Source organism: Crocuta crocuta, unplaced genomic scaffold (genome assembly GCF_008692635.1).
Source record: "Crocuta crocuta isolate KB4526 unplaced genomic scaffold, BGI_CrCroc_1.0 scaffold113, whole genome shotgun sequence".
Taxonomy (NCBI): domain Eukaryota; kingdom Metazoa; phylum Chordata; class Mammalia; order Carnivora; family Hyaenidae; genus Crocuta; species Crocuta crocuta.
This window is the reverse complement of record NW_027530368.1, coordinates 4,947,149-4,959,682: the sequence shown is the minus strand read 5'-3', so window position 1 is coordinate 4,959,682 and position 12,534 is coordinate 4,947,149. Positions and strand designations below refer to the sequence as shown.

The 12,534-nt window shown below is 37.3% G+C and overlaps 1 protein-coding gene across 1 annotated transcript in view; it reads left to right on the top strand.

Moving 5' to 3' along the window:
* SNRNP27 (small nuclear ribonucleoprotein U4/U6.U5 subunit 27) overlaps positions 1–4,626 on the top strand; it is a 12,293-nt gene extending 7,667 nt beyond the window's left edge. The window contains exons 5-6 of the mRNA XM_077766358.1: positions 1,275–1,339; positions 4,225–4,626. Coding sequence (XP_077622484.1) covers positions 1,275–1,339; positions 4,225–4,279 — 120 coding nt within the window. The 3' untranslated portion in view covers positions 4,280–4,626. The remainder of the gene's footprint in view (positions 1–1,274; positions 1,340–4,224) is intronic.
* Positions 4,627–12,534: the final 7,908 nt, after the last annotated feature.

Sequence of the window (12,534 nt, the reverse complement as noted above, 5' to 3'; positions counted from 1 at the left end):
GATTCTTTTTAAAAATCAAAATTTGGGGGCACCTGTGTGATTCAGTTAGTTGAGCATCTGACTCTTGATTTTGGCTGAGGTCATGATCTTGCTGTTCATGAGTTTGAGCCCCACGTCGGGCTCTGTGCTGATGGCATGGAGTGGGCCTGAGATTCTCTGTCTCCTTCTCTGCCCCTCCCCTGCTCACACTTTCTCTATCTCAAAAATAAAAATAAATTTAAAAAACTTTTTTTTCTTTTTTTTTTTTTNGAAAGTCAGACGCTTAACCGACTAAGCCACCCAGGCGCCCCTAAAACTTTTTAAAAATATCAAAATTCCAAGGTTATGCAAGAAATGGGATCTCAATGAATGATGACTGTTCCAGATGTAATTTGAGAATGCTATGAGCTAAGGTCATAAGTTATATTTTATGTGAATGTGAATTTTTCTAGAGAAAATCTATAACTGGTATTTGGTTTCAAAGAATTCTTTGACCAAAAAGATTAGGATCAGGGACACCTGGGTTGTTCAGTCAGTTAAACATCTGACTCTTGATTTCTGCTCAGGTCATGATCTCCTGGTTCTGGCTGACCGTGTGGAGCCTTCTTGGGATATTCTCTCTCTCTCTCGCTCTCGCTCTCGCTCTCTTCTCTCTCTCTCCCTCCGCTGCCCCCCACCTCCCTCCCTGGCCCTCTCCCTCTGTCTTCCCTCCCCGTTTCCTCTGACCCTTTCCCACTTATCCACCCTCTTTCAAAAATAAATAAACATTAGGACTCAGTCAGTTAAGCGTCCGACTTCAGCTTAGGTCATGGTCTTGCAGCTTGTGAGTTCAAGCCCCACGTCGGACTCTGCTGACAGCTCAGAGCCTGGAGCCTGCTGCAGATTGTGTTTCCCTCTCTGTCTTTGCCCCTTCCCTGCTCATGAGTGCTTTCTCTCTCTCTCTCTCTCTCTCTCTCTCTCTCAAAAATAAAATTAAACATTAAAAAAAAAAAAAAGATTAGGACCTGTTACCCTATTTGTCTGCATGCCTTGCACATAATATATGTATATACCATGAATGTTTGTTGGCTTGAATATTTGGATATGTTGCATTATGTGTAACTATAAAATTGTGAACAGAGTTGTAACACTTGAGAGTTCATGCAATATTATCAGGATTTGAAAATTCTCTCACTGGGCTACCTTATTCATAAATGGATTTTGCCATGTAAATATATCTATAGGTCCCAGCTCTTTGATCGAAGCACTTAACATATCCTTCCTGTTTTTTATATTTATTTATTGCTTTTCTCCAGGGGAAAAAGGTGGATGGCTCTGTAAATGCCTATGCCATAAATGTGTCTCAGAAGAGGAAGTACAGGTAAGCTTAGCCCCCATTATTATGTTTGAACTAATGATACAGATCATGTGTTTGGGAAAGAATTTATTTATGGGAGAATTATGTTTGTAGGAAATGAAGCAGTTTCCATGTAGTCCTTTTTTTTTTTTTAATTTTTAAAAATGTTTTATTTATTTCTGAGAGAGAGAGAGAGAGACCATGTGAGCAGGAGAGGGTCAGAGAGAGAGGGAGACACAGAATTTGAAACAGGCTCCAGGCTCTGAGCTAGCTGTCAGCACAGAGCCCGTCGCGGGGCTCAAACCCATGAACCATGACATGACCTGAGCCGAAGTCAGACTCTTAACCGACAGAGCCACCCAGGCGCCCTACCATGTAGTCCTTTATTTTAATATTCTTTGCTTCTATTCTGATGTGTCAAAATAATTTCCAATTTTTAAGTCAACTAATAACTATTATGGAGAAGGATAGTTGGCTTAAATGTTTTAAAGCTCTACATAGTTTTTCAAAACAGCATAATCTCAAGTCTTCAGGCTTTAATTTCATTATAATTATAGATTTAAATTAGATCCATCCTGAGTTATTTACCAAGATTGATTGTGTAAGGATTTCAACTGTAAATATATTTTTCTGTTAAGTATAGGCATATTTTATTAGTACCACAGAACAAACCAATCCATATGTGAAATCTTACTGAATTCCCAGTGAATTGAAAAGTTAAGACATCATCAAACATTGCTTTTCTCTCTGCCTTTACCACAGATAAAAGACTAATGTTCTGATTAATTTAGAATATGAATAATGTGGTCTGAGCACGCTGTGAGTTAAAGTGATGACCAGAATCCTCATCAATAGTCCTTTGTAAAATTATCTTCAAATAGAGTCTTATGAGGAGAACTAATACAATATGCAATTGGATTTACTTTGTGGGTACCTATTTTTGAGCTCCTTCATTTCCTAAAACCAGGGGTTTAGTGTTACCTACAAATACAGATTTTTTAAGTCTGTAGAATCTTTCCAAATAATTTGAAAGTATTTTTCCATACTTATATTTTGATTTTAAAGAAACCTGAAAGGCTTTAGATTATTTTGAAAGTAAAATAATATCCTTAATTTGAATTAAATAACCATGAATACTTTTTACCCTAGATTTTGCCATTTTGTAGATGATTTATATTATTATTTTTTATTAGAGGAGTCCGGAATTTTTTTTTAATAAACAATGAGTTTTCTCTTCTCATCATAGGCAGTATATNTCTCTCTCTCTCTCTCTCTCTCTCTCTCTCTCAAAAATAAAATTAAACATTAAAAAAAAAAAAAAGATTAGGACCTGTTACCCTATTTGTCTGCATGCCTTGCACATAATATATGTATATACCATGAATGTTTGTTGGCTTGAATATTTGGATATGTTGCATTATGTGTAACTATAAAATTGTGAACAGAGTTGTAACACTTGAGAGTTCATGCAATATTATCAGGATTTGAAAATTCTCTCACTGGGCTACCTTATTCATAAATGGATTTTGCCATGTAAATATATCTATAGGTCCCAGCTCTTTGATCGAAGCACTTAACATATCCTTCCTGTTTTTTATATTTATTTATTGCTTTTCTCCAGGGGAAAAAGGTGGATGGCTCTGTAAATGCCTATGCCATAAATGTGTCTCAGAAGAGGAAGTACAGGTAAGCTTAGCCCCCATTATTATGTTTGAACTAATGATACAGATCATGTGTTTGGGAAAGAATTTATTTATGGGAGAATTATGTTTGTAGGAAATGAAGCAGTTTCCATGTAGTCCTTTTTTTTTTTTTTAATTTTTAAAAATGTTTTATTTATTTCTGAGAGAGAGAGAGAGAGACCATGTGAGCAGGAGAGGGTCAGAGAGAGAGGGAGACACAGAATTTGAAACAGGCTCCAGGCTCTGAGCTAGCTGTCAGCACAGAGCCCGTCGCGGGGCTCAAACCCATGAACCATGACATGACCTGAGCCGAAGTCAGACTCTTAACCGACAGAGCCACCCAGGCGCCCTACCATGTAGTCCTTTATTTTAATATTCTTTGCTTCTATTCTGATGTGTCAAAATAATTTCCAATTTTTAAGTCAACTAATAACTATTATGGAGAAGGATAGTTGGCTTAAATGTTTTAAAGCTCTACATAGTTTTTCAAAACAGCATAATCTCAAGTCTTCAGGCTTTAATTTCATTATAATTATAGATTTAAATTAGATCCATCCTGAGTTATTTACCAAGATTGATTGTGTAAGGATTTCAACTGTAAATATATTTTTCTGTTAAGTATAGGCATATTTTATTAGTACCACAGAACAAACCAATCCATATGTGAAATCTTACTGAATTCCCAGTGAATTGAAAAGTTAAGACATCATCAAACATTGCTTTTCTCTCTGCCTTTACCACAGATAAAAGACTAATGTTCTGATTAATTTAGAATATGAATAATGTGGTCTGAGCACGCTGTGAGTTAAAGTGATGACCAGAATCCTCATCAATAGTCCTTTGTAAAATTATCTTCAAATAGAGTCTTATGAGGAGAACTAATACAATATGCAATTGGATTTACTTTGTGGGTACCTATTTTTGAGCTCCTTCATTTCCTAAAACCAGGGGTTTAGTGTTACCTACAAATACAGATTTTTTAAGTCTGTAGAATCTTTCCAAATAATTTGAAAGTATTTTTCCATACTTATATTTTGATTTTAAAGAAACCTGAAAGGCTTTAGATTATTTTGAAAGTAAAATAATATCCTTAATTTGAATTAAATAACCATGAATACTTTTTACCCTAGATTTTGCCATTTTGTAGATGATTTATATTATTATTTTTTATTAGAGGAGTCCGGAATTTTTTTTTAATAAACAATGAGTTTTCTCTTCTCATCATAGGCAGTATATGAATCGAAAAGGCGGATTCAACAGACCTTTGGATTTCATTGCATGAGAACTAAAATGTTAAAGAATGGTGTTTTTTCTTCATCTTGCTCAGAAGAGTGGATTTTGTATTTCATATTTAATATTCATAAAAAGCAGGATCATAGTCCTTCCTCCTTATAAAAGTAAGACTATGTTATTTATGATATGTGCATTTCACTTACCCTGACTCAAAAAAAGGAAGGTTAATATTTTTTTCTTTTAGGAAATGTCAGTTGGGGCAATCGACAACCCCAAGTCTTTGTTCTTATTGTCGTGGACACCGTATATGTTTTCTTCTTGGATGCCTGTTAGGACTTTTTAAAACAACGCAAAAGTAATTTGGATGTAAGTTTGTCAAATAAAGCAATATTTCTACCCTTTTGTATTTGATAAACATTTTTATTACTAAATAAAATTATCTCCCTACACATTTTTTTCCTACATAGACTTAGATTTCATTAGTAATTTACAAATAACTAGATTTTTTTCTATCTTCTATGGTTTTTTTTCCTCAACTGCTATTTACCCCATTTATTATCTTGCCTCCAATTTTCATTTCCCTCACTTATTTTTTCTCCTTTTCAAAGGCAGTTCGTGCTTATTATATAAGAATTTCTAAGAAACCAGAAACTAAACAAAAACTGCCTCTAATCTACCCCCAGAAACCATCAGTATTCTGGTGTATGTCTTTCCAGCCTCTCTGGTGTGTATTTATTGACACCACCTATGATATTAGAATTCATATGCTCTTCTCTTTGCTAATCTTTTTTCTCATGTACTGTGAACATTTTTTTTAATATTCTTAGATGTTCTTTAGAAACTTTTAGTAGCTACTTGGTTTTACCATGATTTATTAACCTTTTATTAGCAAACGTTGGCTTCCCTCCCATGATCTGCTGTTTTAATTAAAACTGAGTAGTATCCCTGTTACATATATCTTTTTGTGCTTGTTACATTGTTTCCTCAGGTTCATTTCTTAGACGTGGCGCTGCTGAATGAGATATGGGTGTGTGTGGGATGTGTGTGCGTATGTTTTAAGACTTTTGATAAATGTGTAAAATGCTCTCACCAGTAAAATATGAGCATTCCCATTTCATATATGTGTACCAATATTGGGTGTAATTTTTTTTTAATTTCCAATCTGGTGAGTAAAATAATATTTGGTTTAATTTGCTCAGTTTCTAAGAATGAACATTTAAAAAACGTGTGGCCGTATATATTTTTTGGTGGAATGCTAATTCCAAAACCTGGATCCACTTGTCTTTTGGCAAGCCTTTCTTTTTCTTATTTGAAGGAAGCCTTTTTTATATTGAAGCTAACAGCCACTCCTCATTCTGTTTCATATCTTGCTGATATTTGAGGCTCTGTGGTTAGATTTTATTTTACTTTATTTTGAATAAATACAAACACATGGAACACAATTCAGATAGAACAAAGGGTATATAGTGATGAGCTAATTGTGTATCCTTTCAGAGATAGTCCGTATATACACAAACGTGTATATATCTTAGTCAAATGTAAGCAAACTCTACACACTTTTGCATCTTGCCTTTTTTAATTGCTAGTATATCTTAATATAGTTTCTTATCAGGACATATAATACCACCTCTTCTTATTAAGGGCAGGAGATCTAGTTTATTATAGGATGCACTATAATTTAATAATCCCCACTGATATGGGCATTTTTTTAAATCTTTTACTATTTTTTCTAAGTTTATTTATTTTGAGAGAGAGACAAAGAGCACAAGCAAGAGAAGGAGAGAGAATCCCAAGCAGGCTCCACACTGTCAGCACAGAGCCTGACATGAGGCTTGAACCCACGAACTGTGACATCATGACCTGAGCCGAAATTAAGAGTCAGCTCAGTAGAACTACAGTTGGTGGTCAAATTTCAGATGCAATAAGGATTTAAAAATCCAGCTAAAAAGTCTTGTAAAATCATATGAGTAAAATGTAAAATCATTCATTTACATATGATAGTAATTATAGAATTAAAATAATGTTTATTGAGAATTTTTAAAAATAGTAAAAGGGGGCACCTGGGTGGCTCGGTTAAGCCAACTGAACTCAGCTCAGGTCACGATTGCATGGTTTGTGGGTTGAAGCCCCATGTCGGGCTCTATGCTGACAGCTCAGAGCCTGGAGCCTGCTTCAGATTCTGTATCTCCTTCTCTCTCTCTCCCTGTCCCCTATTTGTGCTCTTTTTCAAAAATTAAACATTTAAAATTTTTTTTAAAAAAATGTATTATGACTACATTGCATAATACAGTGTAGAAAGCACCTTTGTTTATATAATCCTTACAAGATAGAGCAGGTACCATTATCTGTATTTCCCAGGTGAGAAAGCTGAGGCTTTCAGACCATGTATTCAGACTATAAAAGCAGAAAGTATTGGCACTTCTACTACATAATGCCTTCAGTGCTTAAATATTGGATGTGTTACAGTAGTTGCACAACTTTTAGTACCCATTGCACAAGTGTCACTGTCCCAGGTGGTTAGATTATTTTGCTTGGAATTTTTGCCAACTGAGCTAAAGAATTACTATCGTACCCCTACTTACCAAAAAGCCATGTATCTCTAAATTATCCATGATTAAGACGGTTTCTGACCACATCTGTACACACTTAAGGAAGGCAAACCCAATTGTGGTTTTAATAAGGAAGGTAAAACTTCTGAGATAAAATAATATACCCAAAACTAAATTACAGGTTTTTGGATTCTCATGTTAGTGTGGTGTTAATAGGGATTTGACTTGAGATCCTCAAAGCAGCACTCTTTGTAAAGTATGTGAGGGGCACGTGGGTGGTTCAGTTGGTTAAATATTTGAACTCGGCTCAAGTCATGATCTTGCAGTTTGTGAGTTCAAGCCCCACATTGGGCTGCCTGCTGTCAGCACAGAGCCTGCTTCAGATCCTTGGTCTCCCTCTCTCTGCCCCTACCCCACTCACATGTGCACTCTCAAAAATAAATAAACCTTTTTTTTTTAATTAAAAAAAAAAAAGAATGTGAGAATACCCAGTAGGTCAATAGGTGTGTTCTCCATAAGCTAACACCAAGAAATGGAAAAGGAGGACATCTTTGAACATCCAGAGATAAGACGCCTATGATCCTAAGGGACGTCCTGGTTTGAAGGAACTTTTATCCATCAGATCATCTGATTCTATAAGAATAAGAAATAAGGAGCATCTTTGTCTTCCTGTGACAGGTTGCTACCTCTCTGAAACATAAATTGTGCCACATCTTCTATTTCTAAGTATCTAAATATTGGAATTCTCTGGGACTCGATTCCTGGACTCTGCTCCGGGATTCCATTCTCTCCCTTAGGGAGTCTTCAGTATGGCTTCAAATGCCTTCCGCCATGGCTCTCAAATTTTTACTTCCAGCCTGGCCATTTTACTGAATTATAGGCTTGTATGTGCACCTAGATTATTAGATACCTCAAGGTTAAGGTTAACTGAATTCTCATTTCCCTGCCCAGCCTTCTCTGAGGCTTCCCCATGTCAGGAAATGGCCTGTCCATTCACTCAGACATTCCATTTGCTCAGACCAAAATCCTTAGCGTCATCTTTGACTCCTCTTTTTCCCGTGCCCTACATCTGGTTCATTAGCAAACTTTTTGGCTCTAATCTCAGTATATATTTTGAATCCAGCCACTTTTTTCCCCCCTGATTTACTGAGGTATCACTGACATAAAATTTTAAGAAATGTAAGTATACATCACAGTGATTTGATAGGCATTGAATCTGACGACTTACTACTTGTACCAACGTAAGCCGTCTCTCTTGCTTGGACTGCTACAATAGACTCCTAACAGGCCTGCCTTCTGCTACCGCCTTAGTTTATTTTTATTCTCCACCCAGCAGCAAAAAATGAACCTTTTAAAATGTGCATCAGGTCACATTGCTCCCAGCTCCAGTGGCTTTCTATCATTTAGAGTAAAGTCCAGTTCTTACTGTAGTGTACAAGCCTATACAGTCTGAACCCTAGCTTCCCACAGCCTCACCCCCTTGCTATTGCCCTTGGCCATGCTGTTAACCTTGCTGTTCCTTGAGTACAAGTGTGAGTCTACCTCAAGAGTCTTCGCACCTGCTCTTCCTCCTGAAATGTTCCTCTCTGCTCCCCCATCTTTACCCCAATTTGTATTTGTAGCTTCTTTAGGTCTCTGCCCCAAATAAGGTCATTCCTGACCACCCCATCCAAAATAGCAACCCCCTTCCCTCTCTGCCTTTTTACTCATCACTCCAAAAAGAGACCCCACACCCAATCAACAGTCACTTTTCAGCACCTGACATTAAACAGGTCTGTTGATTCCTTTCTCAGGAGTTTTGAAACTAACTGAATGGAACAAATCCTGTCTATCTAAGTGGCTATACTATAAACTCTAACTTGGCCACCTTCACCCCCCACCCCAGAAGTCACTAATACACTGTTTGTCTCTAAAGATGTGCCTATTGTGGACATTTCATATAAATGGAATCACACAGTGCTCCATTTTATGGAGTGCCTTTTATATCTGTTGTTTTTCTTTTTTTCCTTAGCAAGGTTTTCAAGGTTCATTCGTATTGTGTGTACTTCATTCCTGCTTATGGTCAAATATTCTGGGAATATACCAAATTTTTATAATTCATCAGCTGAAGAGCATTTGTGTTTCACTTTCTGGCTTTTATAAATAATGATGCTATGACCATTAGTATGTTTTTGTGTGAACATGTTTTCAGTTCTCTGGGGTGTGTCACTAAGAATGGAATTTCTGGGTCAGACACGGTTGGGCTCTTTGAGGCATGACACGGCAGCTGCACTATTTTCCGCTGCCAGCGGCATGTGCGAAGGTTCCAGTTTCCTCACATGCTCTGCCACGTTCCCTTTGCCTTAGAGCACTTCCCACTGCCTGACACACTGTGTTCACTTGTTACAGTCTGGTTCTGACACGGGACCCCGAGCTCTGAGCTCCAGGGCTTTTCTCTTGTTTGCTGCTGTCGTCCCGGCACCACACGTGTCAGGTCCCTGGCACCCGGTGAATACTTGCTCAATCCGTGAAAATCAATCAGGAACCTTTTTTTTCTCTTAACCACTTCCTTAGATTTTTATGTTAACCCAAGTAATAAATGGCCACATTTTTCCTAGAAAAAGTTTAAGTGATGACAAAGCAGAACTTTTAACAGTACCCGTAAGTCTGGGTCCTTTTGTTCAACCTACACTGTGATTCCTTTGCTGTGTATCCTTCCAGACCTTTGTCTATGCACCTATCTATGTAACAGAGTTGCAAATAAGGAAGATACATAGTTTGGGCTTTTTTTTTTTTTTTACATAAATAATATGCTGTAAGAACATTTTGCAGCTTATTTACTCAACAGCCCCTTGGAGGTCTTCCCATGCCAATATATATCTCTACTCTTTTGTAACTGCTACAGTAGTGTTTTGTGTAATGTACCAGCACTGTTTAGCGATTGCCCTGTTTTTAAAGTCACAAATATATGTGGAGTGACTAATTTTTCGAACGCAGAATTTTACAGGCTTTTTTTTTTTTAATGTTTATTCATTTTTGAGAGACAGAGTACTAGCAGGGGAGGGGCAGAGAGAGGAGACACAGAATCTGAAGCAGGCTCCAGGCTCTGAGCTGTCGGCACAGAGCCCGATGCAGGGCTCGAACCCACGAACCATGAGATCATGACCTGAGCTGGAGTCAGATGATTCTGACTGAGCCACCCAGGCACTCCTAAAACAAAATTCATTTTATCGTCATAATGGTTAGGTGTCAAACTCAGTTACAAATAAAGTTTTCTAATTCTCACAGTTTGGGAACTTTTTAGAGATTTTGGGATTATAATACAACAGTTGTCTTCCCTGCCACCCTGAGGTAGTCACTTGAAGAGGCAGCCCAGCACCACAATCCCCATAGCATTAAAAAAAATTTTTTTTTTTTTTTACATTTATTTATTTTAGGGAGACAGAGAGTGTGAGCAAGGTAGGGACAGAGAGAGGAGACACAGAATCTGAAGCAGGCTCCAGGCTGTGAGCTGTCCGCACAGAGCCCTACACGGAGCTCCAACTCATGAACGGTGATAATCATGACCTAGGCTGAAGTCGGAGGCTCAACCGACTGAGCCACCCAGGTGCCCCCCCACCCAAGCAAGCATTTTTAATGGACCTGCCCTTGGCATTGGCATTTACATACTATCCTTTGCCTATCTGGACCATGAGCCCCTCAAAGGAAGTAGACTGGGTCTTAGCCTTCTACAAGATGCAGTAAAGATTATCTAACAAGTATATTATTATACTGTGTTTTATGCTTCCTCATTTTCAACAGTTTCTTTTTCCTTCCCAATTGTATTAGTTTATCTTGATGGCTGCTTGGAAATGTGAACTATTGTTGGACAGCCTATGCTTATGCATAATTTTTTTAATCTTTGAGATTAAATCTTTGAGAGAGCATGGGGGCAGGGGCGGGAGGGACAGAGAGAGAGAGGGACAGAGGATCTAAAGCCGGCTTTGTGGGCTCTGCGCAGGCAGCAGTGAGCCAGATGTGGGGCTTGACCTGAGCCGAAGTCAGACACTCAACCAACTGAGCCACCCAAGTGCCCCTATACATAACTTTTTATTTAAAATTCTGGTCATAAAATGTATGTTCAAACGTTCTGGAATTCCCATGTTTTATTTTTGAGTTTGTGCCTCTTGGTTAATGCTTTTGTAATACCTTTAAAGCTCTGGGTACTGAGTGGTCACCACTTATACTTTGTTTTAGGATTTTCACTTCTTTCTTCAAATTTATACTTTTGGGGCACCTGGGTGTCTCAGTTGAGCATCTGACTTCAGCCTAGGTCATGATCTCACAGTTTGTGAGTTTGAGTCCCCACATCTAGCTCTGTGCTGACAGCTTATAACCTGGAGCCTGCTTCAGATTCTGTGTGTGTCTCTTTCTGCCCCTCCCCTGCTCACTCTCTGTCTCTCTGTTTCTGTCTTTCTCTCAAAAAATAAACAAAAACAACAACAAATATTTGTACTTTTAGATTATCTTAACTAGGCATTGTTTACATTTATGTAAAATAATTTCTAGAAAAAGTCTTTGTTTTATATTTACTACTTGACTTCCAGTAGATGGCACTAAATCCCCTTGAAATTTATGACACTAATTCCTAATTCCTAGTCGGTGTTATTGACTAATGGATAATTTCTTCCACCATGGCCAGAGAACAGAAGAAGGGTCCATTCTTTCGTCTAATTCTGTGATTGTTATATAACTTAGTATTTTTGTTCATAGTTTAAGATAAACCTGGCGGTGGGCACCTGGCAGGCTCAGTTGGTAGAACATGCAAGTCTGAATCTCGGGGTTATAAATTCAAGCCCCACATTGGGTGTAGAGATTACTTAAGGATAAAATCTTAAAAAAAAAAAAAAAAGATAAACCTGTTGGCATTTATTAATTTACTATTTTGACTCAGATTTCAACCTTTTTTCTTTTCTATATGTGGTTTTCAATCAGGTCGAGTCAAGGGGAAGGATCATGGTATTGAAATAAGACTGGGCTAAAGAGTTGAGGATAAAAGAGAAAAAATACAGAAACATGCTAAATATTCATGATAAAATCACATAGAAAATATAAAAGTATTCAAAATCCAAATTTAAGATAATGAAATCAAAGTGTTTTACTGTTGTGAGTTTTGGTACTTTAGTGGAATTGTATTCATTTCATTATGGTTTTCAAATTTGTTTTTATAAATAATTTGCAGTTAAAAACTACTCATTAAGGGGCTCCTGGGTGGCTCCGTTGGTTAAGCATCTGACACGATTTTGGCTCAGGCCATGGTCTCCTGGTCCTGAAATCGACCAAATCCAGGTCCTGTGTGGTCTGTGTGGAGCCTGCTTGGGATCCTATCTTCCCTCTCTCTCTGCCCCTTCCTCACTCATGCTCGTTCTCTCTCTCTCAAAATAAATAAATAAGCATTTTAAAAAACATATAATTACCAGTTAAATTTGAATGTCACATAACCAAAAAGAACTCGTAAAAAAATATTTTATCCCCATTCTCATTTCCAGCTTTTTGTGCTTTCTTGAAAACCTTTATATTCACTGTGTTTATTAGCTTTCATAAAGAATAAGCTTTTAGAGTCAATTAACCATTAAAACCAGAAAATGTTTCCTATATGTCAGGCATGATTTACTACATTTATTCTACTTGTTAATTCTGTTGAGTTCATTTAATTTTAATGGATTTGTCAAACATTAAAAAAGACACGTTTAAAAATTCCCATCATGCCTATATTTGCATGTTTTTCTTCTCCTCC